Raw genomic sequence first — 17,767 nt, forward strand, 5'->3', positions numbered from 1 at the left:
ATTGTCATTAACGACGTTTTCAAGCCATTAACTACGTTTTTAATTGCCTTTAACAGTACGTAATAATTACTATTCAAAATCGAATCAACCTTGATACGTGTTAATTTTTGAAATAAGTATGTAGTTAATTGCTTTTAATAGGTAGTAATTAGAAGAGTGATTGGTGCATAATGCATAAAAGCAATTAAAAGTAATTCCTATACAAAAATATGCGACTTAAAAGTTTTTAATTGTCATTAACGACGTTTTCAAGCCATTAACTACGTTCTTAATTGCCATTAACAGTACATAATAATTAATATTCAAAATCGAATCAACCTTAATACGTGTTAATATTTGAAATAAGTAGGTCATAATTGCTTTTAATAGGTAGTAATTGGTAGAGTGATTAGTGCATACTTTAGTGGTAAAATTCGAGGGAAATTTCACCTTGAAACGCATATCTTCCTATCACTCTATATCAGATAGCACATTATAGTGTAAAAAATGCATGCGTGAAACATTGAAATGTTATCTAAGTATTAACTCAAAATTTGACCTATAAATATTAACTCATTCTTCACAATTTCTCATTCCAACTCACATTCTCTTATCTTAGTTTCCTACTTTTCTTTTGAGTCATTTATGATGTCAATGTTTAAAATCCAAAAAGATATAAAATTTTCAATTTAGAGGGTGCATGATAAGTGAATAAGGTGAGGGAAGAAATTATTTTTCCTTATTTTTCCTATGAAATTGGTATGCATAAGTCCCGTTTATTATATTTTTGGGTACAAAAGGTCATTTCTACAAAAAAGAAAATGTTGATAATGTAAGGTGTAACATAGTATTCTTTAATTTTGCTATAAGAAAAAAGTATTCTTTAATTATGTTGTTTTAAATTAAATATTTTTATGTTACCTCTCGAAAAAAAAATATTTTTATGTTAATTTTTTTCTTTTTACAAGATTTTTATGTTAATTTGTTTTACATAAAACATCATCACATTAAATCCCTCTAGACTTTGAAATGCGTTGAACCGGCCGTATCAAGATGTTGTTTTTGTTTATCTTACTTAATTAAAATCTAAGGTAGTCTGATTGATGTAAATCCCTAACCCTAATTGGAGCCCTAACCCACTTTTGCATGTTTTAATCTGCTAATAACCATCTTTTGGCGCCATAATGCAGCCCTAGCACGTTTTTTTCACCCTATTTCAACCACTATCTAATTTCATTAATTAATTCAGCTGCTCAAGATAAGCTATGTGTGCCTTAGATCTAATGTCTCACACGTTTATTCATAAACAAGCATATTGTTGCACATTTTTCTCTATAAACAAGAAATTGGCATGCTTCATTATTAAATTTAGTTGCTCAAGAAGACCTATACTATGTGGCTATGATTCTTTACTTTGCTATTCCATTGATTGATAAACGTGTTTTGGTTTTCTCAATGTGATAATGTCCATGGAAATTTCAGACAAGTTAATTTATTGGTACAATAAATTGCAACTTCTCCAGCAAACATCATTTATTGAGTTGTTTTGGACGTGTTTGCCTATACTAATGTCACAATATGGGGTGCTTTCGATATGCCTTTCCTATATATACATCCCTAGACTTAGTTAATTTTTGCCATTATTAATTGATAAGTTTATAATAGATATCAAACCATCTTCACTATCGTAAATGGCAAGCAAAGATGTAATTTTTTTTACATGCATCTTGGCTCTTTTGTCTACATACATTCTATTTTTCTTTGTAAGAATTTTGATCCAACGCTCCAAAGATAACAAAAATCTCAGACATTGTTGGTGGAAAGATTTATTTCCAAGTCAAGGTAAGAGTGATTAATCTTTGGACTATACCTGATTGGTTCAATCCAAATGACATTTGAAGTCTTCATATGATATTACTTGATGATCGGGTAATGTTTTGTTTTTAAATTTGTGCCATCTGTTTTCGGCCTCTATATGATAGAAAAATATAGAATTTATATGTTGTTTAAGTTATGAAAAAACATGGAGTTAAGATGATAGCATATTTGATATATTGAGCTTCTAGATATTATAGAATGATTCTTTTTATAAACTGATCTTTACAATTTAGACACTATTCTTTTTGAAATATTGTTATACTTATGTTGTGCAGCTATTATGCTTTCTCAATGGTAACCTATGAAATGAAGTCATTAGTTAATGATCATGTTTTATGCTCACATTGTACATCAAGTCTATTTTATTTTTTTATTCCAGAATAAGTGACCTGCTCTTTTGTTAACATGCAAATATCTTTTAACAGACCCGTGCGATAGCACGGGAAAAAGTCTAGTTTATTTTCTATGGAAGGATGCAGCTGTTATTATGAGGTTTTTGTTGGCTTTGTTGATCTTTCGTGTCTTTTTAATAGAAGAAGAAATGACATATAATGATGCATTAATATTTTTTTGGTTACAATATGATGCATCAATATGAGATATGTTATTTGGGCGATTTGTGAAAAAATTAAAAATATACAAAATCTTTTATATATTTGACATAATAACCAAAATAATAGAGAGTAAAAAACAACGAGAGTATGAGAGAGTTGTCACAAAATGATTATATAAATATCATTTTTTTTCCCATCAATATTGGTATATTAACGAGCAGTGATTTAAAAACCAGAACCATAATTGAATCATGAAGATCACAGATGAGAGGATTAGGTAGAAATGAGTTGATATCTAGTCTATGTTTGAGGGAGGAAAATTGAAAGTGCAATTTTATGTTTTTAAAAAATGATATTATAGTTCCCATGAGCTTAACCCTACTTTTTCACATTTAAAACGTGTAAGCTCCAGCCATTAGGCTACTTGAAAAAAAAAAAAAAAACTTTATTATGAAGTAGGAAAAAGAGGGTGGAAAAAGAAAGTGGATAGGAATGGAAAATATCTAAGTTTGAAAAGGGCAGATTGGTAATTGAAAAGAGAAGGAGATAACAGTTGAGCGGAGTGAGTAAGGGGGGGATAGTGTTGGTGTTATTCAGTAAGTTTGCAAAACAAAGATTATCCATTCGCTCGCTGTGAGTGAAGATGGCGGTTTCAATGGCTACCGGACTATTATTATCATCTCCTCCTCTAACTCTCAGGACTCCAAGGTTTGCGTTTCCCACACCTTCGTTGCGTATGGCTCCACTCCGAACAGTTACTTCTGCCACCGTCTCTCAGCCTCCACCCACCGGAGGCAAAATTCGCGGTATTATGAAACCTAAAAAAATCTCCCCCGAGATGCAAGACCTCGTCGGCCAACCCGAGATTTCCCGAACCCAAGCCCTCAAGAGCATTTGGGCCCACATTAAGGAACACAATCTTCAGGTCTAACTTCTCTCCTTTCTCTTTCTCTTGAGGATAATAAGCCTTTTTTAAAATTTCACCTAAACCGTACAAATTATTTGTTTTTGAAATTGTTGTTAAACTGCATATATTCAGAATGGTAAGTTGTTAGTTATTAAGATGGTTTCATTTCAAGACATGATATCTGTTTCATTGACTACAATACATATATTACAAGACCATTTGTTCATGTTTTATTTTGACTCAACAACCAATTTGGTCTGAATGAATATATTATTAGGCACTAATTTGGGAATAATCGGTTATTATGGGGGCTAAATTCAATTGGGCTGCAGCAGAAAACCAAATCTAGTTTTCATTCTTTTATTTTTAACCAACTAAATGGGAATCCAATTTGTACATCAACTTTTTGACTGTCATATCTAACTCTGTATTTTTAACCTTGTTTGCACTTGTTCTACATACAGCACAATACATAATTAACCTGTCTGTCTGTCTGGCCATCAAGTACTAACTCTGCTTTTCCGCGTTTCAATTGCACAAATTTTCTGAATTTGTTGTATATGCAATTCTGTTTTATAATGGTTGATGCTGATGGATTCTATTGTCAATTTTGGAGCCATATAATCTTAACTACATGTTTCATATAATTAGATTACAATTCAAGTGTTTATTATTATTATTATTATTATTATTATTATTATTATTATTATTATTATTATTATTATTATTATTATTATTATTATTATTATTATTATTATTATTATTATTATTATTATTATTATTATTATTATTATTATTATTATTATTATTATTATTATTATTATTATTATTATTATTATTATTATTATTATTATTATTATTATTATTATTATTATTATTATTATTATTATTATTATTATTATTATTATTATTATTATTATTATTATTATTATTATTATTATTATTATTATTATTATTATTATTATTATTATTATTATTATTATTATTATTATTATTATTATTATTATTATTATTATTATTATTATTATTATTATTATTATTATTATTATTATTATTATTATTATTATTATTATTATTATTATTATTATTATTATTATTATTATTATTATTATTATTATTATTATTATTATTATTATTATTATTATTATTATTATTATTATTATTATTATTATTATTATTATTATTATTATTATTATTATTATTATTATTATTATTATTATTATTATTATTATTATTATTATTATTATTATTATTATTATTATTATTATTATTATTATTATTATTATTATTATTATTATTATTATTATTATTATTATTATTATTATTATTATTATTATTATTATTATTATTATTATTATTATTATTATTATTATTATTATTATTATTATTATTATTATTATTATTATTATTATTATTATTATTATTATTATTATTATTATTATTATTATTATTATTATTATTATTATTATTATTATTATTATTATTATTATTATTATTATTATTATTATTATTATTATTATTATTATTATTATTATTATTATTATTATTATTATTATTATTATTATTATTATTATTATTATTATTATTATTATTATTATTATTATTATTATTATTATTATTATTATTATTATTATTATTATTATTATTATTATTATTATTATTATTATTATTATTATTATTATTATTATTATTATTATTATTATTATTATTATTATTATTATTATTATTATTATTATTATTATTATTATTATTATTATTATTATTATTATTATTATTATTATTATTATTATTATTATTATTATTATTATTATTATTATTATTATTATTATTATTATTATTATTATTATTATTATTATTATTATTATTATTATTATTATTATTATTATTATTATTATTATTATTATTATTATTATTATTATTATTATTATTATTATTATTATTATTATTATTATTATTATTATTATTATTATTATTATTATTATTATTATTATTATTATTATTATTATTATTATTATTATTATTATTATTATTATTTTCTAGCTTCCTACAACTACTCTTGTACAGACTACACTAGTATAGTGTTTGATTATTTCCGTATCATCCATAAATTGAATGTTCTCTGGGATAATTATCCATTAATCCAATGCTATCCTGCATTCATAAATACGTTCAGCAACGTTTGATTGGTTTTAATTGAATGTTTCTTTCTAATATATTCAGAACCCTGAGAAAAAGAGGCTTATTCGCTGTGATGAGAAACTGAAGAAGGTATTTGCAGGGAGAGATGAAGTTGATATGCTTGAGATTGCTGGCTTGATTAGCCCTCACTTCCTTAATTGAAGGCAAAGGCCACTAAGTCTCAAGGTTTAGTTTTTATATCATATGAAGGCCACGTTTTGGTGTATGGAACTGTTATATTTGGAAGTATCGTGACCTGCAATATAGTAGTAGCCTTAGTTTTTTGTTTTTGTTAGTACTTCAGGTACAGAACAGGATTCTGTTGAAGATTTCGTTTTGAATGATGTAATTTCTTCAGCATGCGATAGTGTGTACTCCTTTTAATTATTATTATTATTATTAGGTTTTTATTGGACATGTTAAATATGTTGCTGCTATATGTTCTGCTTATGATTATTTATTATTCTGCTCATGATTGTTGGTCCAACCACTCAGGTGAAGGAGAGTGAGATGATTATTTAATTACGAGTAACTCCGTGCAACTGAAACATTCTTGTGCCATGATTTAGGGGTATCTTATCTTATTTTTTGTTACTTTGTCGAACCTTTGTTGAAGAAATGGTGGTGAGAAGTTCAAGTGCGCAGCAGGAGGATGAAAAGCTTTTATAATATTTGTTAGTAAAATTCCAATATTAATAATAAATATAATAAGGGAAATATTAAAATTCCATTAATAGTAAGTTTTTATGAAAAATTGTGTAATCAATGCATTGAAATTTGTAACATTTCACTTTTTTAAAGAATATTTAATAAATTTAGGATCCTTAAAGAGTGCTCCGGGGCACTCGTTAACAAAACACATATAATAAATGGTTGAAAAGATAGCAAGTCATGGAGTAAAATTAATGGATGATGTGGCAAATTATTATTAGAGTGTGTTATAAGGTGGACATTAACATTTCTAACCTATTTGCTTGTAAATGCTGGTTTAATCAATTAATTACTCTCTTATGTCCTATTTATAAGTAACATTTGACTTTTTTGATTCATTGTATAAATGATGTATTTTTAGACAAGATAAACTCAATAAATCTAAAAAGTCAAATTTTTCTTATAAATAGGACTAGAGTCACCAATCTCTTAATTGATGAATGATGAACCATGTGTTGGGTCTTGAAGGAGGCTCAAACCACTTAGGAGACATTACATCAGGGGTTAAGAGTGACGATAAAAATGATTTAGACACTATTTTTTCATTTAAAATCTTAAAACATTAATTATATGGATCATCTCATTTTTACGTTACTCAACATCTTATTTCCATCTATCATAGGACTTCTTATACTTGACACTCCTACATAGTGGTGTATTCGTTGTTTTGAAACTTACATTGCTAGAACTTGAACAATGTTTGAAGAGGCAATTTTCATAAGTTTCTAAGAATGACTTATAAAAATTGGAATCATCCATAGTTTTGATCTTCTTGACCGGATAGAAAGGGAGAGTTAATGTACTTTTAATCCAATGTTTCCCGCTGAATTCTATCAATTATACGCCACTAAAGCCATTGTTTTAGACCTCAATTCCACTCCAATAAATAAATATGCTGTTCAACGCACTAATTTTATGGTTTCCTCTCACAATTTGTCTCAATTAATTTTTTGGCCTCACCATTTTAAACTTAACAAAAATGATACATGTAAGACCCCTCCCATGATTTCTTACCATTTATTTTATGGCATCACAATTTTTTAAGACCTAAAAAAATTGCACACATAAGATCTCTTCATTGATTTAATATGTTCAATTGGATACCTCACTTAGCTTTATAATATTAGATGGTGGTGGTGGATGCTTGAGTTCTTAAAGCTCCACATATAATATAGTAAACGTAGTGTGTATTTATTTTCTGGTGATGATGGAGGTATACATATGATATGATATGATATTACATTAGTTCATTTTGAATGTCATCCACCCCGACCACATGGTTAGTTCCTGAAGTAACAGGTCTCGGAGAAGGTGGCAGCGCCATCAGGAACATCTTCCATTACCCATTCATGGCCAACAGGGAAGTAAATTCCAGTCCTTGGGTGTGGAACCCAACAGCTTGAATATGATGATGATGAATCCACTAAACTACTACTCTTTGTCTTTTGATCAACCAGCAGCTGCTTCGACCCAGCTTCTCTTCCTAAGTATCTACTGAGCCCAGTAGTACTCTCCGCTCCCTTAGCTGTTCTCCTGCACCCAGTGTATTATAGTAGTAAGTAAGTTTCATTCATATTCATTCACTCACAATTGTGTTACACCAATATTGATTAGTTTAAGTCAGTATTATATAAATTAAAGATACTATATATTACCGGAGATGCATGAACATGTTTGATCTTCCCATGAATCAATACGTACGTCCGTATTGGAAGCTGCTACTTGATATGAAATATTATTGTCTAGATATGAAATTAACCTGCCAATTCACATGGTGAAATGATGCTTATTTATAATGTAATGGACTAGTATATAAATCTCGCAAGTACAGGTCCAATAAAGAAGAATAAATTCTTTTGCACATGAGAATGCAACAGCATAATTATACTCATGTTCTTTTGAGGAAAATCAATCTGCGCTTTCATTATAAACCCTTGCTTTTCCTACTCCTTTCCAGGGCCGGCCCATAGCCCGTCGAGGCTGGGCTACGGCACCGGGCCTCCAATTTTTTGGGGCCCAAATTTTTTTTTAAAAATATTTAAGACACTAAATAATGGTTATATATGTATTAAAAGCAAATAATATCAATCTGCTAAGCGTGCTTTTGTGGCACGGGTAGCTTTTGGTGAATGAGAGGTCATGTGTTCAAGTCCCACCAAAGTGTAATTTTTAATTTTTTTTAAATGACTTGTGTAATTTTTTTTTGGGCCCATAATTTAATTTTTTTTGCATCCCTTATAAAACTAAAACGGGCCTATGAATTTGTTAAGACGGCCCTGCTCCTTTCTCCAACTAATTCAATGTGGATTAAACGAATGTCTTTTTATTTATTTATTTTTTTAAAAAACGAATATCAATTTTGTTACCGAAATTGTAGTACAATTTTGTTGTGCTCTGTCTAAATATTTGTTTATTAGGCGAATATAATAACATCACCACATTGTCATGTCTTGCTACTTTTCATATTTCATTTCAGTCGTGGGAATTAGTGTCTGTTCTTCCCCGAGTAAAATGCGTGTACAAATAAGCACCATGCATGGATCGATCAATAATTAAACACCATGGATATAGTCTCAAAGTAATGTTATCTTTTCCTTCTTTTGCCTCAAACAAAGTAGCACATCAATTATCATGTAGCTTAATCTTTTTTTTTTTTTTTTTTTTTATACATTGGATGTAGCTTACTCTATTCTAATCACGGTCTCATATTATTATTAGCCCTTTAAATTTTGTATATCAATTTTGAAAATTCATTAATTATGTTAGCTTACTACGTATGATAAAACAATTTGTTTGCCTAAAATGTTCTTATTGAAAGTGTTAGATGTAAAATTTAGTCACCCCTCATTTGAAAAAAAAAAGAAAATTAGTTAGACTAGTTAGTTGTTCTTATTGATTATATGTCTTATGAACCTTAATGCAATCAACATTCTCATTATCAATACAAATTGTATATTACTTTCTATACTTTTATCTTGTATGACTTTTAACATGAGTAGAAATATGGCTTTATTAAAGGTTTTATAAATTCTCACTTTTGGAAAGAGTACAAAGAATGTTGAGAATATTGTTGAAAAACAAACACCTATCCGAAGATTAAATTTATTTCTTTTTAAAACACTGATACTTTTTAGATACATCTAAGATACGAGCGATAGGCGATGGAAAATCGATATGTGAGGGCTACCAGATATTTCTATTATATTTGGTATACATGTAATTGACTAAGTAATGATGTTTTCTATTTAGGATATATTATATATGTAATTGACTAATTGTTGTTTTCCTTATTATCAATATTACTTACATTTATATTTCTATTGTTGCCGCCGTTTGTTTTGTGTCTCTTTGTTTGTTTGAGAACGATGTTATTGTTGATTGTTGTGTGAAGGCAATTTCTTTATTGTGCCTTATCAATTTTATATGTCTGTTTGGTCTAGGTTTTACGCCAATTTTTTTCCTTTTGAATTTTAGTTCATATTTTGTATTTTAAATTTTAATATGTAGTTTAAATTTAATTTTTTATTAAAATATCCCAACAGTATCGTATCTTTGAATTTTAAAATTTTTCCGTGTCCTCTCTTGTGTCATGTATATTGGCTTCTTAGTTGGTAACAAATGTTGAGGTTTGAAATTAGAGTCAAACTTGGTGATATTAATTCAAGCACCAAATTAAATGGTGGGGTGGGACCAGAGCACAAGCACAGTAGAATAGAAGCAACGCGTGAGTGATTGACTTCAGTCAATGTTAATGTGTCTGTCGTATTGGCACCGTTTCAACCTCTTTTCTTTTGACTTCCTTCCCTTTCCTTTCTTCTTTCTAACTTGTCTTTCTCTTTAGTTACTTACTTTAGTTCCCTTCTTCTCTCTCTTTCTTTCTTAACTCACAAAGAAAGAAAGAAAGAAAGAATGAATATGTGTAGTTTGATTTCTGTGTCTGTGTTACTTCTAATCCTTCCTCTCCCATCTCTTTCAACAAACTCTGAAGGTAACGCACTTCATGCTTTCAGAACCAGACTTTCTGATCCCAACAACGTCCTTCAAAGCTGGGACCCTACTCTTGTTAACTCTTGTACTTGGTTCCATGTTACCTGCGACTCTAACAATCACGTTATTCGCTTGTAAGTTAGATAGATCCATTTCATTTCATTTCATTTCTTAGGGTTATTTTATTTATTTATTTATGCTTCTTCTAATGTTTCAATTGAATTGAATTTCAGAGACTTGGGCAATTCTAACATCTCTGGTACTTTGGGACCTGAATTGGCCCAACTAACCCACCTCCAATATCTGTACGTACATACATACATACATACTGCTAAATCATGTCTTGTGTTCTGTTTTGTTGTCCCTCAATTATTTATTTTGCATTTGCAGGGAGCTTTATAACAATAACATATATGGCAACATTCCCAACGAACTTGGTAACTTAAAGAACCTTATTAGTATGGATTTGTATAATAACAAATTTCAAGGTGTTATCCCTAACTCCTTTGCCAACTTGAACTCGCTTAAATTCCTGTAAGTCATCCCCCCAAATCATCTCTTCTCTTTATGTTACTCTTCCATACATCAATCAATTTATTAATCATTTTTGCATTCATCATATACTACTGTAGACGCTTAAACAACAACAAGCTCACTGGACCCATTCCAAGACAACTCACTCACCTTAAGAATCTTAAATTCTTGTAAGTTTCTCATTCTTTTTTCTTTCTATTTTGCTACTTTATTCATTTTTCAACTAATTTCAAACCATGATTGTGATTGTGCAGTGATGTTTCCAATAATGACCTCTGTGGAACAATACCAGTAGATGGCAACTTTGGATCTTTCCCAGCACAGAGGTAATACAATACACTAACTGTTTGCAGGCACTATACAATACAATTCATCATATTATACAACTAGCATGTGAAATTGTCAGTTTCAGCTGGTAGGATAAAACCAAGATCCATACCATCATACACCACATCATGGTTCTGAAAATCATCTGTTAGATTAATTCCAACATATTCCTGCTGAAAATAGGAAGCATCAATATACGACTGCATCACTTTCAGTAACTGTTACCTTATCAACCATCCTAGCATGTCTCATTTATACGAGACATCTGGAAATTTTGTCTACTTACTACTTTAGTGTCTAGCTTATTATCATTACTGAACTAAGATAAAATGACCATATTTAACATGCTTGAGATAATAATTGATTTGAATTAAAGATTACATACACTAAATACTTTTGCAAAGTATCTCGCTTCTTAGAATAGTCGCCCAAACTTGTATTCATAACATTTGAAGCTGAAGTATATGTTTACTACTTGTGTTTCAGCTTTGAAAATAACGGACTCAACGGCCCAGAACTGAAAGGACTGGTTCCTTATGATTTTGGATGCTAAGAAAGACAGAAGAATTCCACAACTGGCCTCCTCAGATTGCTATGAAGAGGCTTCTTTACTTGGGCAGTTAGCAGTATCGGAGATGTATGATTGCTGCAAAATGAATCTAAGTAGGACACACATGTACGTCCAAATATATGTAATAGTAAATAAGATGATTGCAGACTGCATAGCAAGACTCGTTGTATCTATTTTCCTTTTGTTTTTATATACTCACATAAAGCAAAAGGCTTTAATATTTTGTTTTTGATTCCTGAATATTTTTCAGACAACCGTTTTCATGCTAATGTTATGATCGGTTTCACAACCGTAGAAACACATTTGTCTTAAAATTTAAATGCTTTAGAAAACAATTGAAAGTGGGGCTCCTATGTTGCTTCAAACTCAAAAGGGTCAAAGTGATTTGCTGCCTAATTCTTCTGTTTAATTTGGTAGTCCATAGGAAGTTTGGCCAAATTCATGATCCAGCACAGGACGAGTTATTCTGACACAATTTTTTTTTGGGTGTTAACCCTTGGTTCCTAGGGGAAAGGGGCCCTTGTAATCCGGAGTTCGGTTGTGAGGTAAGGATAGCCTGGCTAAGAATTGTTCCACCCAAGAATTGAACTCGGACAACCACTTGAGCTCAATTGTATGGTTTATTTTGACACAATTTTCATATATGATAAATCTTGTACATTATTGGAACACAACGACAAATTTGTTCCTACAAAGCATTCTTCAGAATTAATGTCATTATAGTTTAAATGTACTCAGTTGAATCATGACTACATCTTTTGATCAATTCTTTGCACAATCAATCACTATGTCTGATGCAAAATAAGCAAGACAGTATATTTAAAAACAAAACTCAAAAAATGCAGCAATGTACAATTGGGAGTTGTGTAAATGTGAATCAAAATAAAACCTGTCTAAAATATTGTGTTTGGAAATGTATAAAATTGTAGTGACGCCATGAATTGAACCAAATGTTATCCTTTGAAGAGACTATTGGACATGCATTGAGAGGGCCTATGATGCAGAAACAAACATGTTGTAACTGATAAGAATTTTCATTAATCGAAAATAATTATAATTCTTTGCTAAATTGATTGTAATAACAAATGTAAAATATAAGCAAGGTACAACAAACAAGATTTGGTCATGTTCTTTTCACCATTCAGCCATCGTACAGAACTCTGCTTCTACTCTTTGAATATCTGTTTTACAGTGGCCTCTCTCAATACTTGAATCAACAGTATAATGGAAAACCGTGTCCATTTCTTGCAACCTTAATAAAGTCTATGAAGACCAGAATATGCAACAATCTAATGTGAATTTTCTATGAAAAATACGTCAAGACAAGACCCTCTACTTTGGATTAGAACCACTTTGCATTAAAGACAATTCTTCTTCCACCATAGGCAATGGTGAGCTCATAGAAAGCTCTGTGTCCTTGTTTTCATGGCCAACCAGTTCTGAATCAATTGAATGCCAACCATTGGAAGGTGATGACAGTTGTTCCACTTCAAACAGTAACCAATTTTTATTCTTGGCTTGAACCAAGATAGGGTACAAGATAAATCCAACGATTACTACTGCTCCACTTACAAAGAACGTTCTCAAAGAAGCCAGACACATAACAAGAATAAGTAACAAAGCAGGAGGCAAACAAAGCATGGCCGCACCAAATGTTTGGAACGGAACTCTGAAAGGTCTATAAAGATTTGGCTTCTTCAATCTCAAAGTTATAAAAGCTGCAAACTCAAGAAGCATTCCTATAGCATATAAGAAATTGAGGAACTCCAGTATTTGCTGAAAGCTCATCCATGACAAGAAGATAACTCCAGTTGCAGAGAATAAAATGCTAATAGTCGGCGTTCCATACTTAGACCTAGAAAGTTTATAGTACCACATCAATGTTAGATCACTGTTACCTTTTTGTTCAAGCAATTAATATCAAATTTGAAAGTACTCTCATCTACCACTCACTTAAGACTAAATGGTAGGTACTACATCCACTACAAATCCCCTTTAAGGATGAAGTTCAAATCTTCCATCTATTTTTTCAAAACAGATAACCATATTGCTTATATACAATCTAATTAAAAGAAAGATACCATACAAGGAGAGGGTATCACAATTTCATCATAGTTGAATTTAGTTTCATTTTCTACCTAGGAAAGAGAAAGAGGGTATTGAGACATGACATAAAAGTAAAACATTACTGACCTTGATGAGAATACAGCTGGAAGCAATCCCATCTTGCTCATTCCAAGAAGTTGAAAAGCATCACTACTCATTTCTGCTTCAAACAATCCAAGGTTAGACATGGCAGCGGCGGCTTGAATCCACAGTTTAAGCCAAAAACCACCAATCAACATCCCGACTTCAGCAAAATAACCATCAGCCCATTCAGTTGGAGGGGAACTCAAAGCACCTGTTCCTGCTAGCAACGGAATCAAATACGAAGAGACCACCAAAAGCATCCCCCAAAAAAGGGCTTTGGGAAACGTTTTACTTGGATTCTCAACCTCCCCTGCAAGAGTACTAGCTTTATCCCAATAATTCAAATTCCAAAACATGTTATTGAAGTAACCACGCCAATTGACGTTATTAAAATCCACAACAAACCATCGCCTTAGTCTGATTTTGGGAACAGAAAGAACAAAGATAACAAGAAAGGGTAAAAGCGAGAAAATGGTTAAAACAAGAGCAGAGAAACCAACAATGTGAAGACCTCTATAATTCAAATAAGTAAGGGAAAACGTGATCCCTAAGGCTTTGTTTGCGAGTTTTGAGGGGAAGGAAAGGAAAGGCTTAGGAGGGGAAGGGAAGGAAAGAGAGGGAAGGGAGAAAGGAGGGAAAACCTTCCCCTTGTTTGGGAGTTAAAAAACCAACAAGGAAAGGAAATTGAGGGCTTATGTTGTAATTTTACTATTTTACCCTTTTTTTTCTCTTAAAAACAATACGTTGTGTTATACTTTGTAATTTATCTTAAAATTTATTCAAAACAACTTATCTCATAAAAAGTAAATTATTACGATCTATTTTCTTTTTTTTCTCTTAAAAACAATACGTTGTGTTATACTTTGTAATTTATCTTAAAATTTATTCAAAACAACTTATCTCATAAAAAGTAAATTATTACGATCTATTTTTAAAAAACAGCTTATTTATAAAAAAAAAAGCTTATTACGATCTCTTTTTTAAAAAACGGCTTATTCAAAACAACTTATTTATACAAAACAACTTATTACGATATCTTTTTCAAAAAACAACTTATTCAAAACAACTTATTTGTCCAAAAAACTTATTACAACCTCTTTTCAAAAACAACTTATTCAAAACAGCTTATTTATACAAAACAGCTTAATAAGATCTCTTTTTCAAAAACAGCGTATTTATCCAAAACAGCTTATTACAACCTCTTTTCAAAAAACAGCTTATTCAAAACAGCTTATTTATGCAAAACAACTTATTACCACGTCTTTATCAAAAACAGCTTATTCAAAACAGCTTATTTATCCAAAACAGCTTATTACAACCTCTTTTCAAAAAACAGGTTATTCAAAACAACTTATTTATGCAAATCAGCTTTTAACGACCTCTTTTTCAAAATCAGCTTATTCAAAACAGCTTATTCATCCAAAACAGCTTAATACGACCACTTTTTCAAAAACAACTTATTGAAAACAGATTATTCATCCAAAACACCTTATTACAATCTCTTTTTCAAAAAAAAAAACTTATTCAAAACACCATATTTGTACAAAACAGCTTAATACGATCTCCTTTTCAAAAACAACTTATTCAAAACAGCTTATTTATCGAAAACAGCTTAATACGACCTCTTTTTCAAAAACAGCTTATTGAGAACAACTTAATCATCCAATAAGCTGCTTTGCATAAATAAGTTGTTTTAAATAAGTTGTTTTTGAAAAAGAGATTGTAATAAGCTGTTTTGTATAAATAAGCTGTTTTGAATAAGTTGTTTTTGAAAAAGAGATTGTAATAAGCTGTTTTGGATAAGTTGTTTTTGAAAAAAAGATTGTAATAAGCTGTTTTGGATGAATAAGCTATTTTCAATAAGCTGTTTTTGAAAAAGAGGTCGTAATAAGCTGTTTTGAATAAGCTGATTTTGAAAAAGAGGTCGTAATAAGCTGTTTTGGATGAATAAGCTGTTTTGAATAAGCTGTTTTTGAAAAAGAGGTCGTTAAAAGCTGATTTGCATAAATAAGCTGTTTTCAATAAGCTGTTTTTGAAAAAGAGGTCGTAATAAGCTGTTTTGGATGAATAAGCTATTTTGAATAAGCTGTTTTTGAAAAAGACGTGGTAATAAGCTGTTTTGCATAAATAAGCTGTTTTGAATAAGTTGTTTTTTGAAAAGAGGTCATAATAAGCTGTTTTGGATAAATAAGCTGTTTTGAATAAGTTGTTTTTGAAAAAGACGTGGTAATAAGTTATTTTGCATAAATAAGCTGTTTTGAATAAGCTGTTTTTTGAAAATAGGTTGTAATAAGCTGTTTTGGATAAATAAGCTGTTTTGAATAAGTTGTTTTTGAAAAAGAGATTGTAATAAGCTGTTTTGGATGAATAAGTTGTTTTCAATAAGTTGTTTTTTGAAAAAGAGATCGTAATAAGCTGTTTTTGATGAATAAGTTGTTTTGAATAAGCTGATTTTGAAAAAGAGGTCGTTAAAAGCTAATTTGCATAAATAAGTTGTTTTTTGAAAAGAGGTTGTAATAAGCTGTTTTTGATATATAAGCTGTTTAGAAAAAGTTGTTTTGAAAAGAGATCGTAATAATTAGGTTATATTTAAAATTGTCAATTTGAATTATTATGAGGGCAAAATTGTCAATTTATATGCTTAACCCCCCAAAACCCCCCAATTTGGGGGAACTTTAAAATTGAACAAATGAAGCCCTTCTAAACCCCCCAAAACCTTTCCCTTGTTTTTTAAAACTCGCAAACAAGGGTTTACCTCTCCATAAGCCTTTCCTTCCCCTCCCTTCCCCTCCAAAACCCAACTCGCAAACAAAGCCTAAGAGAGCAGGAATACGGGCTAGCATGCGGTTAAAAATAGGAAAGGAATGTTTCAAGTAATCAAGAAACAAAACAGGATAAAGAGCATTGTCCATAACACCACTAAACCATTTCCAAAAACCTTCTTGAAAACCCCAAAAGGGACCAAAAGCAGATGATATCCAAAGAACATAGCCACCGTTGTGAGGGAAAGTAGTGGCGAGTTCAGCGGTGATGAGAGCTTCAGGGACACTCCAAATGAGAGGGAAAAAGAAGAAGCCGAGTAAGGATAGAAGAGGACCACCGCCGGTTCTAACAGAATCCTCAACTCCAAATGGACCGCCGGAGACTTCGTAGAAGATTAGAGCAATCAGAGGTAATAAGGTTAGTTTTGGAGCAGCAGCAGCAGTTACTACTTCATCATCATCCATCAGCAGAAGAAGAATCAATAGTCAACGGATGAGATTAACTTCTTGTTTATTAATATTTCAGATCTGTTCACAGCACAACACAACACAACCTTCATGTTGCAAACCTTATTTCTCAACACGAATCCATCACCCAACAAATCAATTTTTTCATTACTATTGATTTTTTTAATCTTTCACACCCGTCAACCTTAACAAAATTTGATTTCATGCCGTCGCCCTTTTCCCTCTCTTGATCCGATGGCTTAGAAAAAAATGATTTAATTTTAAATTTAATATTTCAAAAATACCGAGTTTAAATTAGAACTGCACTTGATTTGTTCCCATGAGTTTAACTCAATTAATTCCGACAATGCATTATAACACATAGGTTTGACGTTCAAACCTCTAGACACTTCTTTTATTCTTTTATTAAAAGCGAATTTTTAGCAACTATATCACTTGACAAAAAAAAAAAAAAAACCACTCTTGATCTCACGACTAACAGATACGTGATTGCAGGAATTTTCTGGCTGCAGCAAATTCCAACAACTTTGGAGTTTGGTGATCCAAGCCACTTTGGCCTTCTATTTCATGTTGCGGTGGCGTTTTGCATGATGAGAATGCTTGTATGTAGTGCTTTTGTTGTGAAGCTTTGGGGTGTTTTTGAAGGTTTGCATTTGGCAAGGAGTTGAGAGACGGGTAGAGTTTAACTTCATTGTGATGCACAGGTTGTGGTGTCTACACT

General features: G+C 30.2%; 4 protein-coding genes across 4 annotated transcripts; 2 read left to right on the top strand and 2 right to left on the bottom strand.

Annotated features, from left to right (window-relative positions):
- The first annotated feature begins 3,009 nt into the window (after positions 1–3,009).
- LOC146918825 (SWIB/MDM2 domain superfamily protein) lies at positions 3,010–5,920 on the top strand. Its single transcript, XM_085712056.1, has 2 exons — positions 3,010–3,336; positions 5,539–5,920. The coding sequence occupies exons 1-2, from the start codon at positions 3,055–3,057 to the stop codon at positions 5,656–5,658; spliced, it is 402 nt and encodes a 133-aa protein (XP_085568182.1). The 5' UTR covers positions 3,010–3,054; the 3' UTR covers positions 5,659–5,920.
- A 1,454-nt stretch (positions 5,921–7,374) lies between these two features.
- Positions 7,375–7,980, bottom strand: LOC146918826 (glutamate racemase). Its single transcript, XM_085712057.1, has 2 exons — positions 7,863–7,980; positions 7,375–7,740 (listed from the first exon to the last, which is right to left on the bottom strand). The coding sequence occupies exons 1-2, from the start codon at positions 7,892–7,894 to the stop codon at positions 7,488–7,490; spliced, it is 285 nt and encodes a 94-aa protein (XP_085568183.1). The 5' UTR covers positions 7,895–7,980; the 3' UTR covers positions 7,375–7,487.
- A 2,049-nt stretch (positions 7,981–10,029) lies between these two features.
- Positions 10,030–11,924, top strand: LOC146918827 (leucine-rich repeat protein 2-like). Its single transcript, XM_085712059.1, has 6 exons — positions 10,030–10,328; positions 10,428–10,499; positions 10,585–10,728; positions 10,827–10,898; positions 10,983–11,054; positions 11,542–11,924. Exons 1-6 carry the CDS (start codon positions 10,117–10,119, stop codon positions 11,606–11,608), a joined length of 639 nt encoding a protein of 212 aa, XP_085568185.1. The 5' UTR covers positions 10,030–10,116; the 3' UTR covers positions 11,609–11,924.
- Positions 11,925–12,639: 715 nt separating this feature from the next.
- PUT5 (Amino acid permease family protein) lies at positions 12,640–17,183 on the bottom strand. The gene is made up of 3 exons (XM_085712058.1): positions 16,632–17,183; positions 13,820–14,363; positions 12,640–13,481 (listed from the first exon to the last, which is right to left on the bottom strand). The coding sequence occupies exons 1-3, from the start codon at positions 17,041–17,043 to the stop codon at positions 12,959–12,961; spliced, it is 1,479 nt and encodes a 492-aa protein (XP_085568184.1). The 5' UTR covers positions 17,044–17,183; the 3' UTR covers positions 12,640–12,958.
- Between the last annotated feature and the right edge of the window lie 584 nt (positions 17,184–17,767).

The sequence above is a fragment of the Medicago sativa genome, chromosome 5 (genome assembly GCF_051527215.1).
Source record: "Medicago sativa cultivar Bolivia chromosome 5, Bolivia_mono, whole genome shotgun sequence".
Lineage (NCBI taxonomy): Eukaryota > Viridiplantae > Streptophyta > Magnoliopsida > Fabales > Fabaceae > Medicago > Medicago sativa.